Below are 20,490 nucleotides of genomic sequence, written 5' to 3' on the forward strand. Positions count from 1 at the left end.
CGCTAAAGGAGGAGGAAGATTCATAAGTGGGTTGTTGCATAGTTGGACAAGATCTGTTGTAACAGCAAATCTAGGATGTTCTGTCATGATTTCGGCCTTTGATGTTGCATCATATCTTAGACATGTTCGAGGGTCTCTCTGTCTCATAGGCCCAAGAGTCCAGGACAAAACCATGCCACAGAAGTGACAACAAGCATACAGAGTCTATGCACACATTTCTCAGTTCTACAGAAGGGTGATGAATCTTTCATCTTAAAGGAAAAAACAGATGCCAAATGACAGAAAAATGAAAGTCACAGGATCAATTAAGCATGTAATTTTCAAACCTTGCCATAAGAAGAGAAAAAAAAAAGCATAAAAAAGATAATCTGACAAAGTCCCCTTTATCCTTTCCCTTCATTGCCTTTATATCAAGGGAATGAGATTCACACCCTCCATTAAAGAATTAAGGCATCATTTAGCATGAGCAGAGCAGTACACCACTTTGAGCACCATGAAATTGCATTTCGTTTGCAACTGACAAATTCCCATTGCTATCATATGATCGATTCCGTACGTACAATTGCGAAGAATCCCCAAATGGTTTAGCTTGCTAAACAAGAAAATGTACCATTATGAGTGCATTTGCTCCTACTAATCTTGGGAAATTGGCAAAACTTTCATCTTCAACTTTGAAGAGGGATGCGGTCAATTCCGACTTCCTGAAGAAATAAGGTAGACAATCGGATCATGTACAAAAATGGCAAAAGCGTCAAGATACCGATAGGATTTCAGGTCCAATGCCGTATCATGAAAGAGGGGAGAAAAGAATCAGATTCAGCGGATCAAGCGCATGGAAATTGGATTAAAGGTGCAATTTGGTGCATGAACTCACATTTTGTATCGACCCCTATCTGCTGATCGGGGGTAGAAGTTCTTCAGCTCCAACCTTCATGTTAGGACCGGATGTTACTCTCCTTGTTCCAGCCTCGGTAACTACAACATCCACAAAAAATTCTGAGCAAACCGGGCGGTGATCTGAAAACCGGGAATCTCCTCGAAGGTAAAACATTTGCCGTATCCCATTTCCGTGCCATAGTATTCTGTCGCACCTGTGATCATCAATAGACAATATATTTACCACTTCGACTAACCAAAAGAGAGAGTACAAAGTTCTTTTGAGGAGCACATACCATGCGGGAGTTCTCCTTTTGTCCTTCGACTTCACGTTCTCTCCTGCATAGGCATCTGAGTTGTACGAGAACTTGTAAGTAGGCGCAAAGGAGATCTTTCCCTCTTTCCATCCCTTGAACACTCGGCCTGCCTCCCTTTCGATCTTCAACTGTTGCAAGGAAATTAATTTTATGAGCTACTAATACAAGAAGAGAAATTACCGAGGTCCTGTAAGAAAACACACAGTTGATGACTATTATGTTTGCGCGGAAAGAAAACCTGTTCTTTGTCGAGCAGTGCATCCCATTCATTCCAGTCCATAAGCCTTTTAGTCTCGGGATAGCTCAAAGATATTCGGTAATTTAAGTCGCCCAACCAAATGACCCGGCTGAAACCATTTTGTGCAGGACATGTAAGTATATCAGAATTCAATACATCATAGTTTGGCTAATGTGAAGTGATTAATCAGATCAGCATGAGAAAAACATTGATAAACTCAAACAAGTCTCGGTGGCGCTCACTCGTGTTCTAATATCTTCGTCGGTATCCTGCTGTTAGGGACTCTGCATATCTTTGGGAACTGAGTGTTCTTGAGAATTTCTGTCACGTCCGAATTTCTCCTGAGCTCGTCGCCTTCCTTTTCCCCAGATGCCAGGTGACTGCATATAAAGCAAAAGCTAGTCTGATGGAATGACATACTAACTGAAATGCAGCCCTGAAACCGAACAAAAAGCAAAGAACAACGAAAGTTAGGATTCGAGATTTTCATCAATGTCCAAGTTGTGGCAAATTTTTTTCACTCGAGTAGAATTACGAATGTGCCTAGGCACAAATTTAGTGAAAAAAGTTCACCTTATTACCGAGACATCCCATGATCCCACGGCTAATGCACGAGATCCTTAAATGGCTGACGTGCTGCACGAGCTCTCTTCTCATCCATACCGTGACAAAAATTCCAACCATCTGCTTACTCGCTATGAGACCGTACTTCATCTGATTACCGACGGAAGCAGCTGAAATCTCCGTTATCTCAAAACCGTTCGATACATCATCTTCCTCTTCAGAAGAGATGTCGTCTTCGCTTACATTTGGCTGTTGACACCGAAAGCAGAGATCTTTACTATTTTTCCTCTCTAAATCAGATGGACAATTGCAAGCCTTAAGCCGCCTTCTACTCTCCGTCCTAAAGGGCTTACTGATCTTCTTAAGGGAAGGTTTTGGGAAGAAAACTGAACTGGTAATAGCAGGGCTAGCTTTCAGTCCTTTATAAGCTTCATTATGCGGTTTGTTGAGTGACTGGTTTATCAGTGCGAGCCACTTCACTGCAGGTTCAGTGTCTTCAATCACAAGCACATTCCCAGCATTTAATGGGACGATTTCCTGAAAACTGGAGTCTGAAGAAACTTACTAGATGAATGAAAGAGACAAGGCAGTATACATCTCTGACTTCTTCAAAAAATCCTCATGCAAATTCAAACAACATTCAAGACTCTTTTATAGATGGCCGAGAAAAAAGCCAGCATCTTCATCATTTGAACAGAACATGAAAAACATCTTTTCCCTTCTAAGGTGTCGCATGGCAAGTATCTCGGCTAGAACGCTATTTGGTACCATTAGTGCATCTCCTAATCGAGCGATAGATGAATAAGTAATAACTAAAAAGTATAAAGATATGGATTTCCGTAAAGTTACAAGAAAGAAGCAGTAAGGCTGTACCCCAACACATATATATCTGACGGATCATCGACTCGAAGAATTTCATCTAAATTCAGGCCTCCACGAGGAGATTTGCCTCCAACGTTCCATGTTGCTACAAAAATCCTGAAAAACGAACATCGAAACAAAACATCAGAAGCGCAACTTGTTTAGAAAAGTGTTGTGAGGGGAAGAGGTGAAACAAAAAGAGTAGCATGAGATTTGTCGCAGATAAATACCTGAAAGTTTGAACATTTCGATCTATCGGCATTCGCCCAGTTCCCCCGAGACAAGAACTCTCAAGTACCAAGCCCGGCTGTTGATCTGGAAAAAACAAGACGAGAAAAAAGTTTAAATACATGAAGGACGAGGGCAAAGTGTAGTGCTTGAAGCATCTGAAGTCGGGAACAAACTTTATCTGGTGGTGATTGGTGGGGAAACAGAGAAATATCCTAATAACCCTAGCATTTCCAAAGTTGCCATTTTACCTCCACTAAGAAGACATCCGAGAATTTGGAGACCAAATACCTTTTAAGAAAGGGGTAAAAATTCTAGCTTCCTTTCCTACTCTAGCTCAAAATATCAAAAATAGAACATATTCTTCCTTCTGGACCAATTGTATGGAGATGCTCCACCACTTTCTTGGACCTCTCTTTGTGTTCTTCCATGCTCCTAATGATACTTCCGCAACACGGGATTTCGGATATGGACCAGTAACCAAGTTTTAAGTATTCCCGAAAAGAGATATTCCGAAGATAAATTCTATTCGAATTGAAGAAAGAAATTCACTTAACCGATGCCCCCGCGACCAATGACCAGTAGTATTTTCCAGGGCCTTGAATTTCAGTGTTTTCACATCAAGACGTTTCCAAAAAATTAGGCCTGAAGATTGCTATACGACCAGAATGATTTGGTAGCAATTGTCTCTGATTAAAGAATCGAAGATCGCAAGAATTCACAACTACGAACTGCAGAAAGCAAACAAAAAGGTGGGTTCAACTCTTGCATTTGGACATTTTCTGAAGAAAACTCACAGGGGGAGTCGCTCAGATTCCTCTTCAACCTTGTTCCAATCCAATTCTTCATCGCCATGACTTTCTTAGAGAACGACTGAAATCAAAGCATACAGTTAATTCTTCAGAATTCCGACAAAGAATCGATCTCTTCATAATTATAAAACCCCATATAATCATGCTCTACGGCTGAAAACAAGAACAGACAGAACTATCATGATATAATAAGAATAGCAGCAGAATGAAAGGCGGGGAAAAAAATGTGACCTTCTTCTTCTTGATCCTATCTTGGTTCATTCAATGTCACGACCGAAACTGCAGTTTCTCATCAATGGAACAGTGACGATGTCGAATTCGGGTTCCGTTGGAATAGCAGCACATTATGAACCGGAAAAGGCAACCGTCAATTAATTGGAGAAACTGAAAGATCACATGTGGATTGCATACATTTATAAAAGGTATATATGAGCAGGTGAGATGATATTAATGAGCGAGAGAAAAGAAACCACCAATCTCACATCCCAAGCATCCCCTCCAACCAAAAAGCACTTCCAAAAAAAATTCCATTTTTCTTTTCACAGCGAAAGTCCTACAACTCCCAACTGTGTATAATCCAAACACAAATTCACCCACAAAAACCAGAAGACGAAGAAGGAAGAGAGAGAGAGAGAGAGAGAGAGAGAGAGAGAGAGAGAGAGAGAGATTGCACAGATGCCCATCAACCAGACGTGCCATACAGAACACAATTGGGAAAAGAAGGAGGAGGAGGAGGAGGAGGAAGAGGAGTCCAAATGCAGGAGATTACCAGGGAAAAAGACAAGCATCACAGAACCATCTTGAACATGCGAGCATCGCCATCATACAGGGCAAGGTGGCAACCCCATATAACAACTCTTGACGTCCCAAGTCGTGTGTTTTCCCAAGGAATAAAAAAGTCAACTTTCCCCGAGCAAAAAATTCTAAGAAACGTATTAAGATAATAATCAGGAATTTCCCGGTTCTCGATTTCTTGGGGAACCCAGTTTGAATTCTGGCTTAAAGAGGACAATGAAGAAGAACAAGGAACCTGGGTATTCGGCCCTGTACACAAAATCAAGAACTCTGTTTTAAAGACAACAAGGCAAAAGTTGATGTTTCGAGATGGAATAAGCGGATAGAGAGAGGGGGGGGAATGGATTTACGTGCAAAAGGGTGGGAAGAACTAGAATGTGGATTTATAATCGGTCCGATCGAGAAAGGGAAGAGACGTTCAAAAGGGTTGAATGAACTTTCTTAACGTCCACGGCTATGGAGGAAGAAGAAGAAGAAGAAGACGCCCTCTGTTGGTCAGTCAGACTCAGTTCCCATTTCCAAAGTGAAAGAATTGAATTTTACGGTCTTACACATCTAAAAAGTACATATGATCTTTTATGGGACGTCTGCCGGCGAACCGATATCATCTCAACCATCCATCACGCGCGACCCATCAAAAGACCCGTATAGTGGACGGTTGAGATGGACTTGATTTACGGATTATGCAATCGGGCTGGCCATATCTTTATATGAATTTATCATATGGATTGTCTTTGGAAGGGAGGAATCAGAAAGCTGTCTTGGGAGGGAAGGTGGAGGAAGGAGGAGGAAGTGGTCCACACGTGTGGCCTGCAAAAGGCAGAAGAAAAGCATCCAAGAAACATGCAAGTCCTTGTCAACTTGTGGATTTTTCTGAAGCTTTCCCCTCGGCTTTGGCGACTCACTTGGCTCCCTCAAAGCGATGCATTTGTTCCGGCGAGGGTGGGTCACTTCTCCCCTCGCCCCACCCCTAATTAGGTTCTCTCTTGATCATGGTCCATACCCTACCCCTTTGCCCATTTCTTGAAAACCCTTTTTTAAAAAATTTCAATTTAGATCATTTCCAAAGAAGAAAATGTTCTTTTTTTATGTGGGCATGGGCATTAGGGAGCCTATAGGTTTGAAAGCGCGTTTGACTCCTTTAATGACCATTTTGAAACGCTAAGACAGTTTCGACTTGCTTTCTTTATTTGTAATGATTCGAATTAGAGTTCTCGGTGAATTCGAAAATGAGTCGAATGCATGGAGAATCGATACTCGTTATAGAAATAGAAATCATCATTCGTAGGGTCTCTGATTTTTTTTTTCCCTTTCTTGGAAGGGAAAAAAAAAGATATGATTTACTTATTGGATGGCGAAGCTAATAAATAGCATAAACAACAATGACAATGATAATGAAATGCTCACATACCACATCACTCTCTTTGGTATGGCCATCCGAGGGACATGAGAGGGTTCCTTCCTTGTTAGCTTTCGAATTCGAAATTCGTGGAATTTATGAGTTACTTATTGTGGATCGCCTTTGTCGCGAAACCACATATGGAGTTCTTGAGAAATTGAAAAAAAAATTGCCAAAATAAGCTTGTTTACACCTCGCCATAATGTTTCAACTAGACAGTTGATTTTTCTCTTAGGAAATCCGTCATCCATACTATGTACTTGGGTGGTTGACAATGTCCATTCACAAGAAAATAGACCATCTTGAAAAAACAAAAAGGCGGCATCATTGTACTTGACAACCTCAGCCAAGGAAAGGCCAAAAAAAAAAAATTTGCAAATTCTTTCTCTCTCCCTCTCTCTCTCTCTCTCTCTCTTTCTTGAACATTATGCATTAGGTTTGTGTATGATTTTACTACAATACAAGCATTGGTCATCCTATTTTCTTAAAAGAAAAGTTTTGTTTTAGCTCGAAAAGACGCTTACTTAAATTAATGATTGTCCTAAAATCACCCCGTTAATAGCCTAAAGATAGAAAAAGCGATTCTCGAAGCACATCGGAAAAAAAATTGAATATTCAATATATTTTCTCCTAGTCTAATTAATGCTTCTTATAGAGCAACTTAGGGGCAGTTCTTTTTAATAAAATCCTAAAAGATAATGATGTGCTTAGGCAATAGGCATGAACAAATGACCCCATTTGAAGGACGGGTCAGTCCAAACCATCAGACCCCATGCTCTGTTATCTAGGAAACGGTCAACCGAGCAATCAAAGCAATGAATTTTATGCTTATGTTAATCTAGCTGCCAAGACTAAGCAGAAAGAGGAGCAACCTGTGAGGGATGAGTGGCAAGCTTAATGGTCCCAAAAGCTTTTCTGTTTCAAAGAAAAGTATATGATCCTGATATAAAGGAAGACCAGGAATTTTTATTTTTATTTTGTCTTGAATTTGTGTGGAAAGTGGTGAGAGGAATCTTGTTTCGGAGACAGCATGTTGGCTGTGTTCTGCTTTGTCCTCATATTCGCAGCAACCATTAAATTATAAGAATTTCGTGTAAAGAAATTGCCTTCGAAAAAACTTTGTGTGAACTCTAAGGCCGTATTTGGTGATGCAGATAAGATAATCTGGAGTTTAGAAATTCTCCGGATGTCTTCCGGATTGTTAAAAATCCGGTTATAAATTTAGTGAAACTTAAGATAGGATTGGAAATTGACACTAGACGACATTTCTCGACAGTTGCCGAATAAGCTAATCTATTCACAGGTTAAAAAAAAAAAAGCAAGGTTAACATGCTTAGGATAAAAGCAGTTAGGATTTGTTTGGCAACGAATCTGATTCGAAAAAGAAATTCCAATTAAAATCATATTTTCTGATTATGTTCCCTACATGATTTTTAAAGAATTAGAACGTGTTTGGTAGTTATACAAAATTTATTTTCTCGAAACGGAAACGTGTCCGATAACTATACAAAATTTTTGTTCCTAAGAACAACCAGGTGTCGAGAATTCCTTTTTTAGAATTTTTGCATATGTTTTTAAATTTTTTAAAAATGCTTTTTAACTTTTTTAATTTTTTAATAAATTTTAATTTTTTTAATTTCCCACCATTTTTTTTATTGTTTAAATTTTTAAATTTTTCTAATTTTTTTAAAAAAATTTAATTCCCCCTTTTTAAATTTTTAAATTTTTGTTAAATTTTAAAGCTTGTTATTTTTAAATTTAGTGTTAGTTAATTTTTAAATCTAATTTTACCTTTTTTTAAAAGTTCAGAAATCCACGTGGACTTAATCTTTTTAAAAGAATTTAGACTTTTTTTTTTGTGATTCTCAAAAGTGATTTTTTTTTAAAATCAAATTTTTTATTCTTATTTTTGCTTCAAAACTGTTCCCAATAAAAGAATCAAAATCACAATTATTTACGCTACCAAAAATATTGCTCGTCAGTTTTTTGTTCGGAGAAATCAGAGAATTAAAATCTTTACCAAACAAGCTCGTAGATTCTTGGTTGCTTGCCCCGTGCTGGCCATGAAAAGCACTTCCACCAATATTCATACATCATTCCCGCAATTGTGTCAATTACGGCTTCTGGACACGACCTGAATGATCCTGCAAATGGGCCGCGGTGGGAGGCCACGATGATCGTGTTCATACTCCTTTTCGCCATCATTGTCGTAACACGATCGGAATAATGATGATCGGCGGCGATCGAAGGCGATGGCGATCAGGTGGTGGCCAGAAGTGACGACGAAAGCTGTTGTGGTGGCCAGCGAGCAATATGCAGATAGGTCACTCCAACATTGGAAGATAATAGGATTTTCTAAGTTGTTTTTTTAAATTCTTTTATCCAATCCACATTTATCCAACTCTTGTCTAGATTCCTTATCCAGAATTTCATTCTAGTATACAACTTCAAACACAGCATCGGATACTTCATTCTATCCGAATTACCAAACGCAGCTTAAGTGATCTTTAAGATTGAGAAAATTAAACTTGCTCGGTTGCTTCACGACCATAGTGAATAGGCAGTGTTATCGACGTATCTAGTCCAAAATAACGTTAAAGATGACCCAGAAATGGCAGCCTCTTGATTTGGGAGATAAGTGTAAAAAAAGTCATAAACCTATTACATTAATGTCAATTCAATCGTAAACATTTTAATTGTGTCAATTTAGTCTTAAACCTCTAGCATTTATGCCGATTGATCATTCTGATCAATTTATTGCCGACGTGAACGTTGATCGTCTTATGTGACATGGCCAGAGCAGACGTGATTTTTTTAATTTAATTTTTAAATAATTTTATTATTTATTTTCTCATTTTCTTTTTTTACTCTTTTTTTTTTATTATTGAGGGTCGGCGAGGGCCACAACGCCCTCACTAGCCACTAGGCAAGGGATTTCGGGCCATAATTTTCAAAGAAAAATACAAAAATTAAAGAAATCATTAAACAATCAGTTGTAACACATAAGACGGGTGGCGCCCGTGTCAACGACTTCGGGCCATAATTGTCCGGATAGACTCAAATAGTACAAATTCAAAATGTTTCAAGCTAAATTAGCATAATTAGAAATTCTAGAACTGAATTAACATCAATGTAATAGGTTTAAATTTTTTTTTTTAACACTTTTCCTCTTTATTTGGACGACAAGAATTCAGTCCAATTCCTGCCGATTCTCAAAGGAACCTCTTGAATTCAAAAGAACAAAAACTAGAACGGCATTTTAGTGTTTTAGGTTACGAGGGAGGAACTTATTCCTTCAGGACGGTTCTCGCAAGAGACTCTCATTCTGCTTCTTATGATTATAACGTGCAAGTCATGCATTTGTCGTAGCTGAGATGATACATCAGTGTGTTACCCCACTCTCTCGTGGTCATGCATGGCTGTCCTCAATACTCTTATAAAACAAAGTCTCGATTCCAGAACGACAACGGGAGAGCGTACATGCCATTTCGTTATCATCAGATTCCACAATCATTGGTATAAGGTATAACGACATAAATAGTCTTTGAACTTTGATCTGATATGTAATATAATCCCTGAACTTAAGCTCAAAGTGCAATACCATCCATGAACTTTTAATTTATTTCAATATAGTCTCTGGACTTTTGGTACCTATTTAGTTTAATCCTCGAATCGCATAAAAATATTCAATGTTGTTCTTTCATTAATTCAAGCTCTGGATTGAACACTGTACAATGAATTAAGTTGAACATGTATCGGAAGGTCAAGAATCACATTACATAAATTAAAAGTTTTGAAATAAAATTGCACGTTTAGCTAAATCGATGTGTAACTGCTCAAGACATCATCTTACCGACTTCTGTGGAAATCGTTGATAACACATAGTATATAGCTAGTCTAACGGAACCCATTAATTTGTGTATTGGGTTACAAATCGATAAGCCTTTTGCGGCTCTTTATGTGATGTGTCCAATACCAATTTAAACTTCGGAGTCAACATGTTCACCAGCATGGCATCAGGAAATGGATCCCGATCCACCAACTTCACATCTTTATGTAAGTTATCTTCTGCTCAAAGCGCTACGCACCTCTTAGTTAACTAGATTGATTGACATCTAAGGGTACCCATCGTCCTCACTTACAAAGAAATGTCCGTCCTCCTTGGTTCCTTAGGTGGCTATACTAAGCCCGTTCACTCACGATGATATCCCAGGAGAGCTCAACCAAGGGAAAAGAGATCGGGAATCACTATAACAAAAAAAAATTTGAAGCCTAAAAAGAAAAGAGTTCAGTCTACAAGAAGCTAGCAGAGCTTTAGCCATTGGACTATATCTATCTATCCTACCTAAACAGTAACCCTTTTCTTGTTCCTTCTTCGAATGATGCTAATAAAGAGAAATTCCTTCCGGCTAATAAAGATACTACTTCAGTCTTCTCATTCATTCCCAGTGGATCCTTCTCCCTAAGAATTGACGAACCAAGTTCACCTATACGACCACGTCTACCACTCTTGAATGCCAATGAAAGTTTTTTCTATCAAATGGGGTGATAGCAGAGAGATCAGAAGTGACGGTAATGCTAATGCTACCAGTAGCAATAAAATAAATAGCTAATAACAGGTAAGTTGTCTTCTTGATGTAGTTGCTTTTGAATCGAGATTGGCATTGCCCAGGTCTTCTTTGAGCTAAGAGTCATTACTCTATTATGATTGATTGCTAGCAATGATAGAATCGAAAGGAATAAAAAGAGGAGATCCCATGCAGTTCACTCGAAAGGAAATGGAAATGAGTAACTCGGGAGTGAACCAATTGCTTCAAGAGAGGATTTGCTTCGCTTTCTTTCTAAAAGATGGTATTCCTTGCACTGCAAAAGTCTTTCGACTCTTATGCTCAGTGGTGCTTAGAGCTTCTCTCCAATACGGTAGGGTATTGGTGTTCTGGGAAATTGGAAAAGTCGAAGTGAGTCGTGGCTTATAAATAGGAAGATGAGGAGATAACAGGCGAAGGATATTCATGGTGCGATTAGATCTTATTTGATTCATTACAACTAGCGCGATTGTTCGTATTTCATTTTCATTTGCCAAACCAAACCCTATGTTTGCACTAAGTTATATCGTTTCGACTTTTTCTAGAAAACCAGTCTTCGGAGACGAGGGGCCAAAAATGAAGCTATCATGGAAGGAATAAGTTGATTTTGATGAACTTATGGGTTCCAGAGTTCATCGAGGAGCAAAGTAAATAACTGAAAAAGGCGAGTCAGAGAGGTAGCTTTTCCGCCACACATAGAGTTCTTCCTTGGGCTGACCATTAATTAGGTGTGTCCGTTTGGACAGGAAGAAGTTTACCTTGACTATATGATAATCTAAATGAACCTCAAAAACTACCCACTAAACTTTGTCTTGGTCTCCCACCTAAAAAACAAAATCTAAGTTGCAATAAAGCTCCAGATCTTCAACTCCAACCCAAAAACTACAAGGGAAAACTTGATTTTTTTATTTTGAAATTGAGCATTTTTAAGAACTCGAAATGCAAGGCATGACTGAGAAACATAGGAGTGGATTTCTCCCATAGCGGGGAGTTTTAATATAACTATTTTAGTGGGAGGGGGTTCGATGGGTTCAACAACTATAGGCAGGAACTGGTCCGAGAGGGTACTCTACAAGTCTCATGGCCCGATTTTGGGTTTGTAGCATTTCATACTGTAGGTTGTGGAACCGAACGATTTACAACCGAATGGATATCCCCCGACTAAGGGATCTAAGCCTAAATTCAAGCAAAATTCAAAACATGTTCACTTATGTGAAGTTTAGTTAGTTCAGGATCACTTTGAATAAATTTAAATAACATGGATTACATTGTACATTGAATCAAAGTTTAGAGATTATTGATATGAGTTACCCTAACGAAACTTGAATTTTGGCAGACCAACATGAGATTTCCAATAAAGAAAAATCGCGCACGAAATGGATTGTCCCCGTCGATGCGATAAAAGCAAATAACAAAGAGACCAAACGGAGAAATCTCTCTCATTCACAAACACATCAAATTCTAGCGAAGAGCATTCCGGTATTATTGAGGTCGTTTAGCCAAAAAAGATGACAGATCAGCAATGTACAATTTAGTGTATTGACCAAATGTGAAACCTATTTTTGTGGGGGAAAATTGTCAAAAAAGGTTTTCAATTTGCTGCATTTTTACTAATTCAGCCTTAAATCTTTCAATTTTATCAATTCAATCATAAACATTTTGTTGTTGTGCCAACTCAGTTCATCCGGTCAATATTAGTCGGCCGATGCCCACGTCAATGTCAACCCGTGCTGCCGTTGACAATTTATAATAATATCAAAATATTTTTTTGAATTACATTTTATTTTTCTTTCTCTTTCCATTCTTTTTTCCTTGAGAAAATGATACAAATGATCCTTAAACTTTGGCCTAATATGTAGTGTGATAGCTAAACATTTTTATAATTTGACTAATATAGTCCTTGAACTTTAACAGAATGTGCAATGTGATCCATGAACTTTTAATTTATTTAATGTGATCCATGAACTTTTGAATAATGTTTAACTTAGTCGCTGAATTATAAGAAAATGTCCAATGTCGTCCTTGAAATTGAATTAATGAAAGGACTACATTGAGTATTTTTCGATAGTTCAAGGACTAAGTTGAACATGTTCCAAAAGTTCATGGGCCATATTAATCAAATTAAATTTCAAGGATCATATTGCACATTAAGTCAAAGTTCGGGGACCATTTGCCGCATTATCCTTTTTCCCTTTCTTCTTCCTCTAGATGGCCGCCATTAGGGACTAGCAAGAGGCTAGGGCCAACTAGGTCAACCTCGCCGACCTCGGGCGAAGTTCGTCCCTATTGGCACCGGGCGTGGGCAAATCTCGCCCACGTCGCCTACTAGCGAGGGCGAGCCTCACTTTCAATCGGCTAGAGAAAAAAGAAAGAAAAAAGAAAAGTAAAAAGAATAATTCGAATAGATATCATAAAAAATTGTCCGCACCAATGCCCACAGGACTAAGTTGGCACAAAGACAAAAGGTTTAAGATCAAATTAGCATAAATACAAAAAATTTAAGACTGAATTGACAAAAGTATAATAAATTTGGGACTCTTTTTTTGTATATATATAGTATTCCCTATTTTTGTGGTTTGTACCAACAACGCAAGGAAGCTCATATTTGTGGTCGAATTCAGCTCAAGCAAATCCGACTAAGAACGCGTTTTCGCCCATGCTAATGCCATCAATCAGTACCGGTAAGATTCGACCCTTCGAAGATGTTATCCTTCAAGCAAGTCCCAAAAAAGAAAACCCACACGCAAAATTCCCGGAAAAGGAAAATTGCATCGACCTCTCTAGCTAGGTCAATCATAAACACAAAGTATTTCCTGATGGAGACGGAAAAAGGAAGAACCGGCAAGGCAATTGCTACTCTGCTCAAAACTTACGTCACTCATTCTTCTTGCATTTATTGGCACAAATAAATTTAGAAAAATAATAAGGAAATTTCCCTTGCACGATCATGAAGTTCCTGACTCAACCAAAAATATCTCAAAACCGTAATCTTCTTCTACAATATATTTGTTCAAATTCCACGTTTCATGCTCTTCGCTCTTCAGTCCTTTCAACAAAGCATGAAAAACCTTTTCACCAAATCTCACTTCTAGCCTCATTTTAAATGGAAAATATAAAAAGGACCTCTTATTCATAGAGAACTGTTTTTGGTTTCAGAAGCAAGATGAGTTCTACCAAATATGTTTTGCAACCGGATTTTCTGTTTGCACCTTCAGCGTCTTCACTTAAAAACGAAACAAACGCAACTTTTGACATCATGCCGCCCGCCCACTCCTCCCCGGCCCCCCTGCGGGGCGAATGGACTACTTCTCTATTGAAACAAAGCAATGCTGCAGCTATAATAGCAAAAATGTCACAATGTACAACAAAATTTACTAATCTAAGCTTAACGACTGGACAGTGACACATAGATTGTCTAAGCACGAGGGATCACAACTCTAGAAAGAGAGAAGCAGTCCGGTGGCATGAAGCAGAACCCTTCGGAGCAAAAAAACTGGATCTAACCAAGAGATACATAACAAGAATTACAGGGGAGAAAAACGAGAGCCAAAACATGTCAAGACTGCATGGCTAACAGTGTTTCAGATTCAGGCTCTTGACCATGCACTCTCAGGCGATATATGCAAGTATAAGTGGCGCTTCCATGGTTTGACGTGAAGTCTAACCTGACTGTATCAATCAGACCAGAAGCTGTCGAATCCATGACATTAAATGTTTGAGCAGTGCTCTTCTCAAGATCATACGTGAACTCTGCCAAGAGAAACATCTTCTCCGTGTCAACTGCTGCAGAATCGGCATGTTCTTGAAGCCATCCTGAGACCCTACAGTCCTTAGGAGCACTTGACCTGTCGTAGGCCACGCTCTGTTCATACATCATTGTCAATCATCAATTTTTAGTACAAATGCCAACCAGGTAAAAACAAAGATAATCAACTCAATTATCCGAAGATCATCCACAGCAAAGAGGTGAACAAGGGTAAGAAAAAGGTGGCAAACGAGCACCAGTTATATCTCATCTCATAGTAAAGTAGTGGCAGAGTGACTGATTAAACGTCGATGGGAAAAGAATCCACGATTCAGACAATTCCAAGTTGACTGTTAATAACTATGAATAATGAAAACAGAAGTGGAATAGAAGCATGAAGATAGTAGAAACAAAGCATACAAAATATAAGGCAAAAGTATATAACGATAATGCAGAACAAAAACTAGAAATCAGAGTCAGGAAGAAATTAGTTACATCCCAGGCCAACTAAAATGTGAAAATCAAATCCTTTACTTCAAAATGCAATTCCAATTCCCTCAATTCTTCTCCAGTTTGTAGATTGGATAACAAATAACAGAAACTGCAATAACGGCAAACAATTTGACAAGCCTAATATAGTCATCAGATCAAATGCATCCACCGAACAAATTTGACCAATATACAGCTGGTAGAAGTGAATAACGAATCATCAGCAGATGGAGCAAACGCCAATTCGGTAATGAGACAAAATCATCAGACAAAATGCATCGAATAAGAAATTTCCCCAACTAGCTAATCAATCGCAAGCCCCTGTTAAATCAAAGTCTCTTGCTTGAAGCATAAAATGTATGATCTATTTTGCTCATTGCGAGGGAACTGTCACCCCATCCTAATGCCACTACTCTGATCTGTCATTTAGAACTATCAATCCTTTCGATATAGGTTTGCTGATTTGTGCGAGGTTTTCACACGACCCATAATACTCCGATTCACGAGAGAAGCTCCCCAAAAGTACATTCAGATTGTAAGTTAGCAATGCTCTAATATACCAGAATGTCTCTATTTAGGATGCAACACTCATGAGCTCACCCTGCAGGACAATATTTGCACGGCGCTCCTGTAGTGTTAGTTTCATGGTTTAGGCTACTTCCATTAACCTTGCAGGAACCGCCAAAATCAGTTTTTGCTCTCTATTTTTCGAATTAGTGCAATGCAAGAGTCAACTCTGCTTCTTTTGCTTTTACCACTAAAATGTTTCACTTCACAGGTTCTCTTTGCTGGCCATAGACTTAGCAAGTAATCAAAAGATTGACCTACAATACACTAAACCAAATCTGACATATGCAGATTCCCACTACTTACACCAAAACTGTTAGGCCACCATCAATGCCATCCACCTCCACCACATTGAGCCACAACCAGTCCCACCACGATTGCCAGTGTCCAACCAACCCTACCACGACTGCACCAAACATGTTGGCAGTGACAACCAAAATCCAATATCCCCTATACCCCCCAACAAAACAAGTTCCTAGATTCCTTTTCAAGAAAGAACCTTTGCTTGGCCCGACCATCAGAAGATATTCCATTCGTTAGGGAATTATGAAGGAAATGTGTTTTGTCGAAGGTCAATCAAAAAGTCTATGCAATAGTTGTAATGACCTATTTTAGGAGATTCTATCATTCTAGGTAGCAGATTTTTGCATAAGAAGCATCCAGTAACCCCAATTTTTCCTCTTCTTGAGAGAGGATAAAGACCTATTTCATACCCTCGCTTCACGTACCAATCTCTCATTCCATTCTAAAATCATCCAACTAAAAGATAAGAAAGCTAAATTATTCAACTAATGACCTCAATTATGCAGCTTTATAAAAGCTTCCAGTGACTCACACTTAAAGATATGCCATCAAGAAGCCAAAACCATCACTTTCAAGTACTATTGTGAAATTATATCTAACCATAACTTCCCTAAATTCTAGGCCACTGGGATTTACAAAAGCTTCACTTCTTTCAAGGAAAATCTAGACCAGCAGGCTTTTCTGCGCTGACCTCCTATAAAGAGGCTACAAAAACTACAGCAATCAGAAAGATGAGACAAAAGTGTCTTTGCATGTGTAGAAAGAAAACGTAACCAAGGCCATACGACTGAATCCCAAGCTTTTGTTAGGTCCATTTTAATTAGGTCTTTAAATTACCGCTTCTATTTAATGCAGTTCTTGAACCTTGACTGCTACAAGGAATTTCCTAGATCAGAAGCAAACCACAAAAACACTTTCTTCTAGGTATGCCTAAAATTGGTTTTTCAATAACTACCCTCTGCAGGGGACTGCTGAGACCTAAGATCGACATACTTTGGGATGGGAACTTAGAACTCCTTTTGCAAGCTGATCCACAGAGGTCTCTCAAGAATGGGATAAAAAGCCATATGGTGTCACCTCGCATAGGGGCCAGTGATGTCTGGTGGTAAGGACGTTTTAAATAGTGAGAACTGAGAGTTTATAAAATGGGACTGTAGCATCCAAAACTTCCCATCACTAGACTTATGAGCATGAAGATGAAAAATATAGAGCACCGTTCTTTAAATACATCGGCACATATTTTCTCCTGCTCCTATGTTACCACCTCTTTCTTGTGTGTATCAAAGTGAGGGCAACCATTTGGCCCATTATCAGTAGCAATGAACAAAACATGTTTGGCAAGATAAAATAAAGCTCTATTTCTTCTTTTTCTGGTTCTAAAGGTAACAATCCAGATATTCTCCCATGTTAATGTCCCAGTTTAACTGTACAATCTAGTCACAAGTCTGAAGTTCATCATTCTCAACCTCAACTAAAAAAGAATGAAGCAAACTCTAAGCAAGCACTGCAACCAGTTACTTCAGACAGGGGAAACAAACCAAGATTCTGTTACCTTTTGTCAATAAGTCCTCATGTTTAAATTGATATATAAAAGCCCCACCAGCAAATCTTAAGCACTCACGTCATATCCCAAGTATATATAGGCAAGAGACCAAGACAAAACAGCAAAAAAGGAAAGTGAACGCTGATTCTGCAGCTAGAATTGAATTATGTTATGCAAGAAAGCATCACCTTTGCCACATGTTCCAAGGTAACAGCTTCAGGAACAATTGCTGTCCTAAGCCTAACTTGCACATAGCCACTACTTCCTTTCAAAGGAAAACACTGGCCAGGCTCACCAAAACTGGGTTTCAAAATTTTATCCGCATCAGCATGAACACCATGGCGATTGCTTATTGAAAACCAAGTACTTGCTTTCCCGACAAGATAAGGCTCCGAGTGTTTGACCACCATTCCTCCACCAAAGGACAACGCATAATCTACTCTCCCAAGCCCATCTGCAGCATGTTTCTCTATCTCCTTCAAAACCACATCTCTTGCATAAGCCCTTACATCATCTAAACTGACATCACTCTGATCAACTACACCACCCTTTCCCTTCATAAATTCTTCGATGAAATTCTCAAACTCCTGCTTCGATAACCAATTTCCTTCTTTTAACTCACTCAAAGACTTCTCCACAACTTCATTCTTGGCTTCCAGTTTCTTCAGAATAGTTCTCGTCATCACACTCCTATCCTCAATCTGCTTGCTTAATTCATTCCTCAGCCCACCAATCTCGCTCTCCAGTTTCTTATCAACCACATCCACCTGCACCTGAATCATTTTCGAAGTCTTCTTCAACAGCCCCTCCACTTCCGCAATCCGCCCCTCGAAATCCGCAAACTCCACGGGGCTCCCCGGCGACTTCATAGAGAGCCTCATGACCAACTGAACTAGACCTAGTAGGACAACCAAAAGCAGGAAATTCTTCGTAAAAACGCTCACCACCGTGAGCCACCGCGGCTTCTCGGCCTTCGGGGCCACCTTACGAGCCCGGCGCGGAGAGATCATGGAATTCCCCAGCGCTTTCTTCACGGTCGCCAGGTCCTTGCCCTCCCCTCGGATCGAGTGGTGGCTCAGATCCTTGCTGTTGCCGGAAACGGCCTTGTCGTCGGCGTTGGCCCCGTTCTCGGCGGGGACAAGCTCGATGTTGCTGTTGGATTTCTTGTCGGCGAGCAGCACCGGCCTCCGACGCGCCGAAGCCGGGTTCGCGGTGATCGACACCGTGGATGCGGACATTGTTGGTGACGGCAGAGGAAAAAAAAGAAGAAAAAAACCCTAATCCGGTCGATGAGGAATCGGTGCGACGGCCAAAAACGTCGATCTGCGAAGAGATTTGCGCGATGGTGAAGGAGGAGGAGGAGGAGGAGGAGGAGGGGGAGGAGGTCGCGACGATTTGAACGGTCGCACAGTTCTGATTTTGATTTCAAAATATCCCCAAAAAAGAAAAAGAAAAAGAAAAAGAAAAAGAAAAGAAGTCGGTAGTTTTCTTCTTGTGCATGAGAAAAAGTGACGACATTACTATTTAGTAAATAGCATTTACTTGTGTATCCTCCCACAGACAGGGGGCGGTAACTACGGCCCTGTTTGATTCGGCATTGAAAATGAGCATTGGAGCTCTAAAGTTCCTTGGCCAAATGCAAATGGTGTTTGGTTCATTTTTTGGCTTACTTTGGAGAGATGCAATTGCATTTCAAATGTTTTCCAAAGTCCTTTAGCCCAAAGTATCTCTAGAGGTACTTTGAGCTAAAGGACTTTTGCGAAATGCAATTAAATTTTTTATTATTTTAATTTTGTCACATTCGCTTGCCGCCGCCGCCCACCACCATTGCTCATTGGCCGCCGCCGCCGCTGCCTTTTTTTCAAAAAGATAAAATATTTTACGAAGTTCATTTTTCACCAAATAACATTTACGTTAAAGTTACTTTCCAAATGTATTTTTAAAATACACTTTACCAAACACTACTTGCATTTTGAAAAAGGCCTTTAGCCTAAAGATATTTGCATTTTCTCAAAGTCCCTTGGCCAAACGCTGAACCAAACAAGACCTATCGGGTTTAGATATCCTTGGTAAGGGAAGGAAAAGACAGAGCCTTGGGGTTTGAGATAGAGTGTAAGTCCTTGTCCCTTAAGCAAGTTAAAAAGCAGGTCAAACCTTTTAGTCTTAGTCGAGTCATTTCATTTCTTTGGCTTTGGTAAGCCCCTCTTTCTTTCGGGTAAGGTCCAGTAACTAAGAAAGTCTCTTTTTTTTATTGTATTGGCTTTGTAATCTGGCCTTTAAAGTAACTTGCTGTAAAATGAAAAGAAAGGTTTGAAAACTCGCTCGTTTATCCTATTTTGCTTTTTATCATTCGAAAAGAAATAGATTTTCCTCCTTTCATTTTACTTGCCGGATGAATTGATTAACAAAACACGAGTAGTGTGCATCGATTCTAAATAAAACATTCCGCTAAAAATATTACTTGTGCTACATCGTCATAAGGCATTATCGTCGAAAAGATAGGATATCGTACAATTGATGTGCCGATTTATTTGTTAAGAAAGTTTAATGAAGTGCACCATACTTCATAAGTCGATAAAAGGAAATGGCTAATTCCACACCATCCAAACCTAAACTCGTAATTTCCCAAAAAAAAAAAATTCGTTTGGTATTTCTATTGTTTCATCGGTAGACATTTCACATTTGTAGAGTAAAACTTCGATCTATATCAAAACAGGTTTGGTTGCTAGCATCTTTTTCCCCTCGTTTAGGGAGAGTTATATTTAGAGTTAATATCACGGAAAACCCTAAGCTGGTATACTTGTGACAAATTCACCCTTCGCTAAATTGGGTTAATATTATGAAAAATCTTAAATTAATACACATGTGACAAACATAGGGTAAAAATCCTAAACCGATACACCAATGAACTATCACATGCCATGTATCTCAACAATTTGACCGTTAAATTTAACGAAAACTAATTATGTCACGTGTCACGTATCTCGGCAATTTGATGATTAAATTTAACGAAAATTAACGAACGGTAAATTTATCACGGGTGCACCGGTTTAGGGTTTTTACCCTCTGTTTGTCATAGGTGTGTTAATTTAGGATATTTCGTGGTAATAACCCAATTTAACGAAGAGTAAATTTGTCACGAGTGTACCAACTTAAGGTTTTTCGTG

General features: G+C 39.2%; 2 protein-coding genes across 3 annotated transcripts; both read right to left on the minus strand.

Moving 5' to 3' along the window:
* Nucleotides 1–492: 492 nt before the first annotated feature.
* On the minus strand, nucleotides 493–5,253 carry LOC115755694 (type I inositol polyphosphate 5-phosphatase 10). Of its 2 annotated transcripts, XM_030695184.2 has the most exons (11): nucleotides 4,655–5,253; nucleotides 4,128–4,213; nucleotides 3,882–3,957; nucleotides 3,087–3,171; nucleotides 2,869–2,973; nucleotides 2,005–2,539; nucleotides 1,674–1,867; nucleotides 1,432–1,540; nucleotides 1,173–1,321; nucleotides 875–1,091; nucleotides 493–701 (listed from the first exon to the last, which is right to left on the minus strand). In XM_030695184.2, exons 2-10 carry the CDS (start codon nucleotides 4,155–4,157, stop codon nucleotides 890–892), a joined length of 1,485 nt encoding a protein of 494 aa, XP_030551044.1. In that variant the 5' UTR covers nucleotides 4,158–4,213; nucleotides 4,655–5,253; the 3' UTR covers nucleotides 493–701; nucleotides 875–889. The 2 variants fall into 2 exon arrangements, with proteins under 2 accessions (XP_030551044.1, XP_030551047.1); XM_030695187.2 differs by lacking the exons at nucleotides 3,087–3,171; nucleotides 3,882–3,957; nucleotides 4,128–4,213; nucleotides 4,655–5,253 and having other exon boundaries at nucleotides 2,005–2,546.
* Nucleotides 5,254–14,046: 8,793 nt separating this feature from the next.
* On the minus strand, nucleotides 14,047–18,620 carry LOC115755719 (SUN domain-containing protein 1). Its single transcript, XM_030695229.2, has 2 exons — nucleotides 17,512–18,620; nucleotides 14,047–14,538 (listed from the first exon to the last, which is right to left on the minus strand). The coding sequence occupies exons 1-2, from the start codon at nucleotides 18,559–18,561 to the stop codon at nucleotides 14,233–14,235; spliced, it is 1,356 nt and encodes a 451-aa protein (XP_030551089.2). The 5' UTR covers nucleotides 18,562–18,620; the 3' UTR covers nucleotides 14,047–14,232.
* Nucleotides 18,621–20,490: the final 1,870 nt, after the last annotated feature.

The sequence above is a fragment of the Rhodamnia argentea genome, chromosome 8 (assembly GCF_020921035.1).
Source record: "Rhodamnia argentea isolate NSW1041297 chromosome 8, ASM2092103v1, whole genome shotgun sequence".
Lineage (NCBI taxonomy): Eukaryota > Viridiplantae > Streptophyta > Magnoliopsida > Myrtales > Myrtaceae > Rhodamnia > Rhodamnia argentea.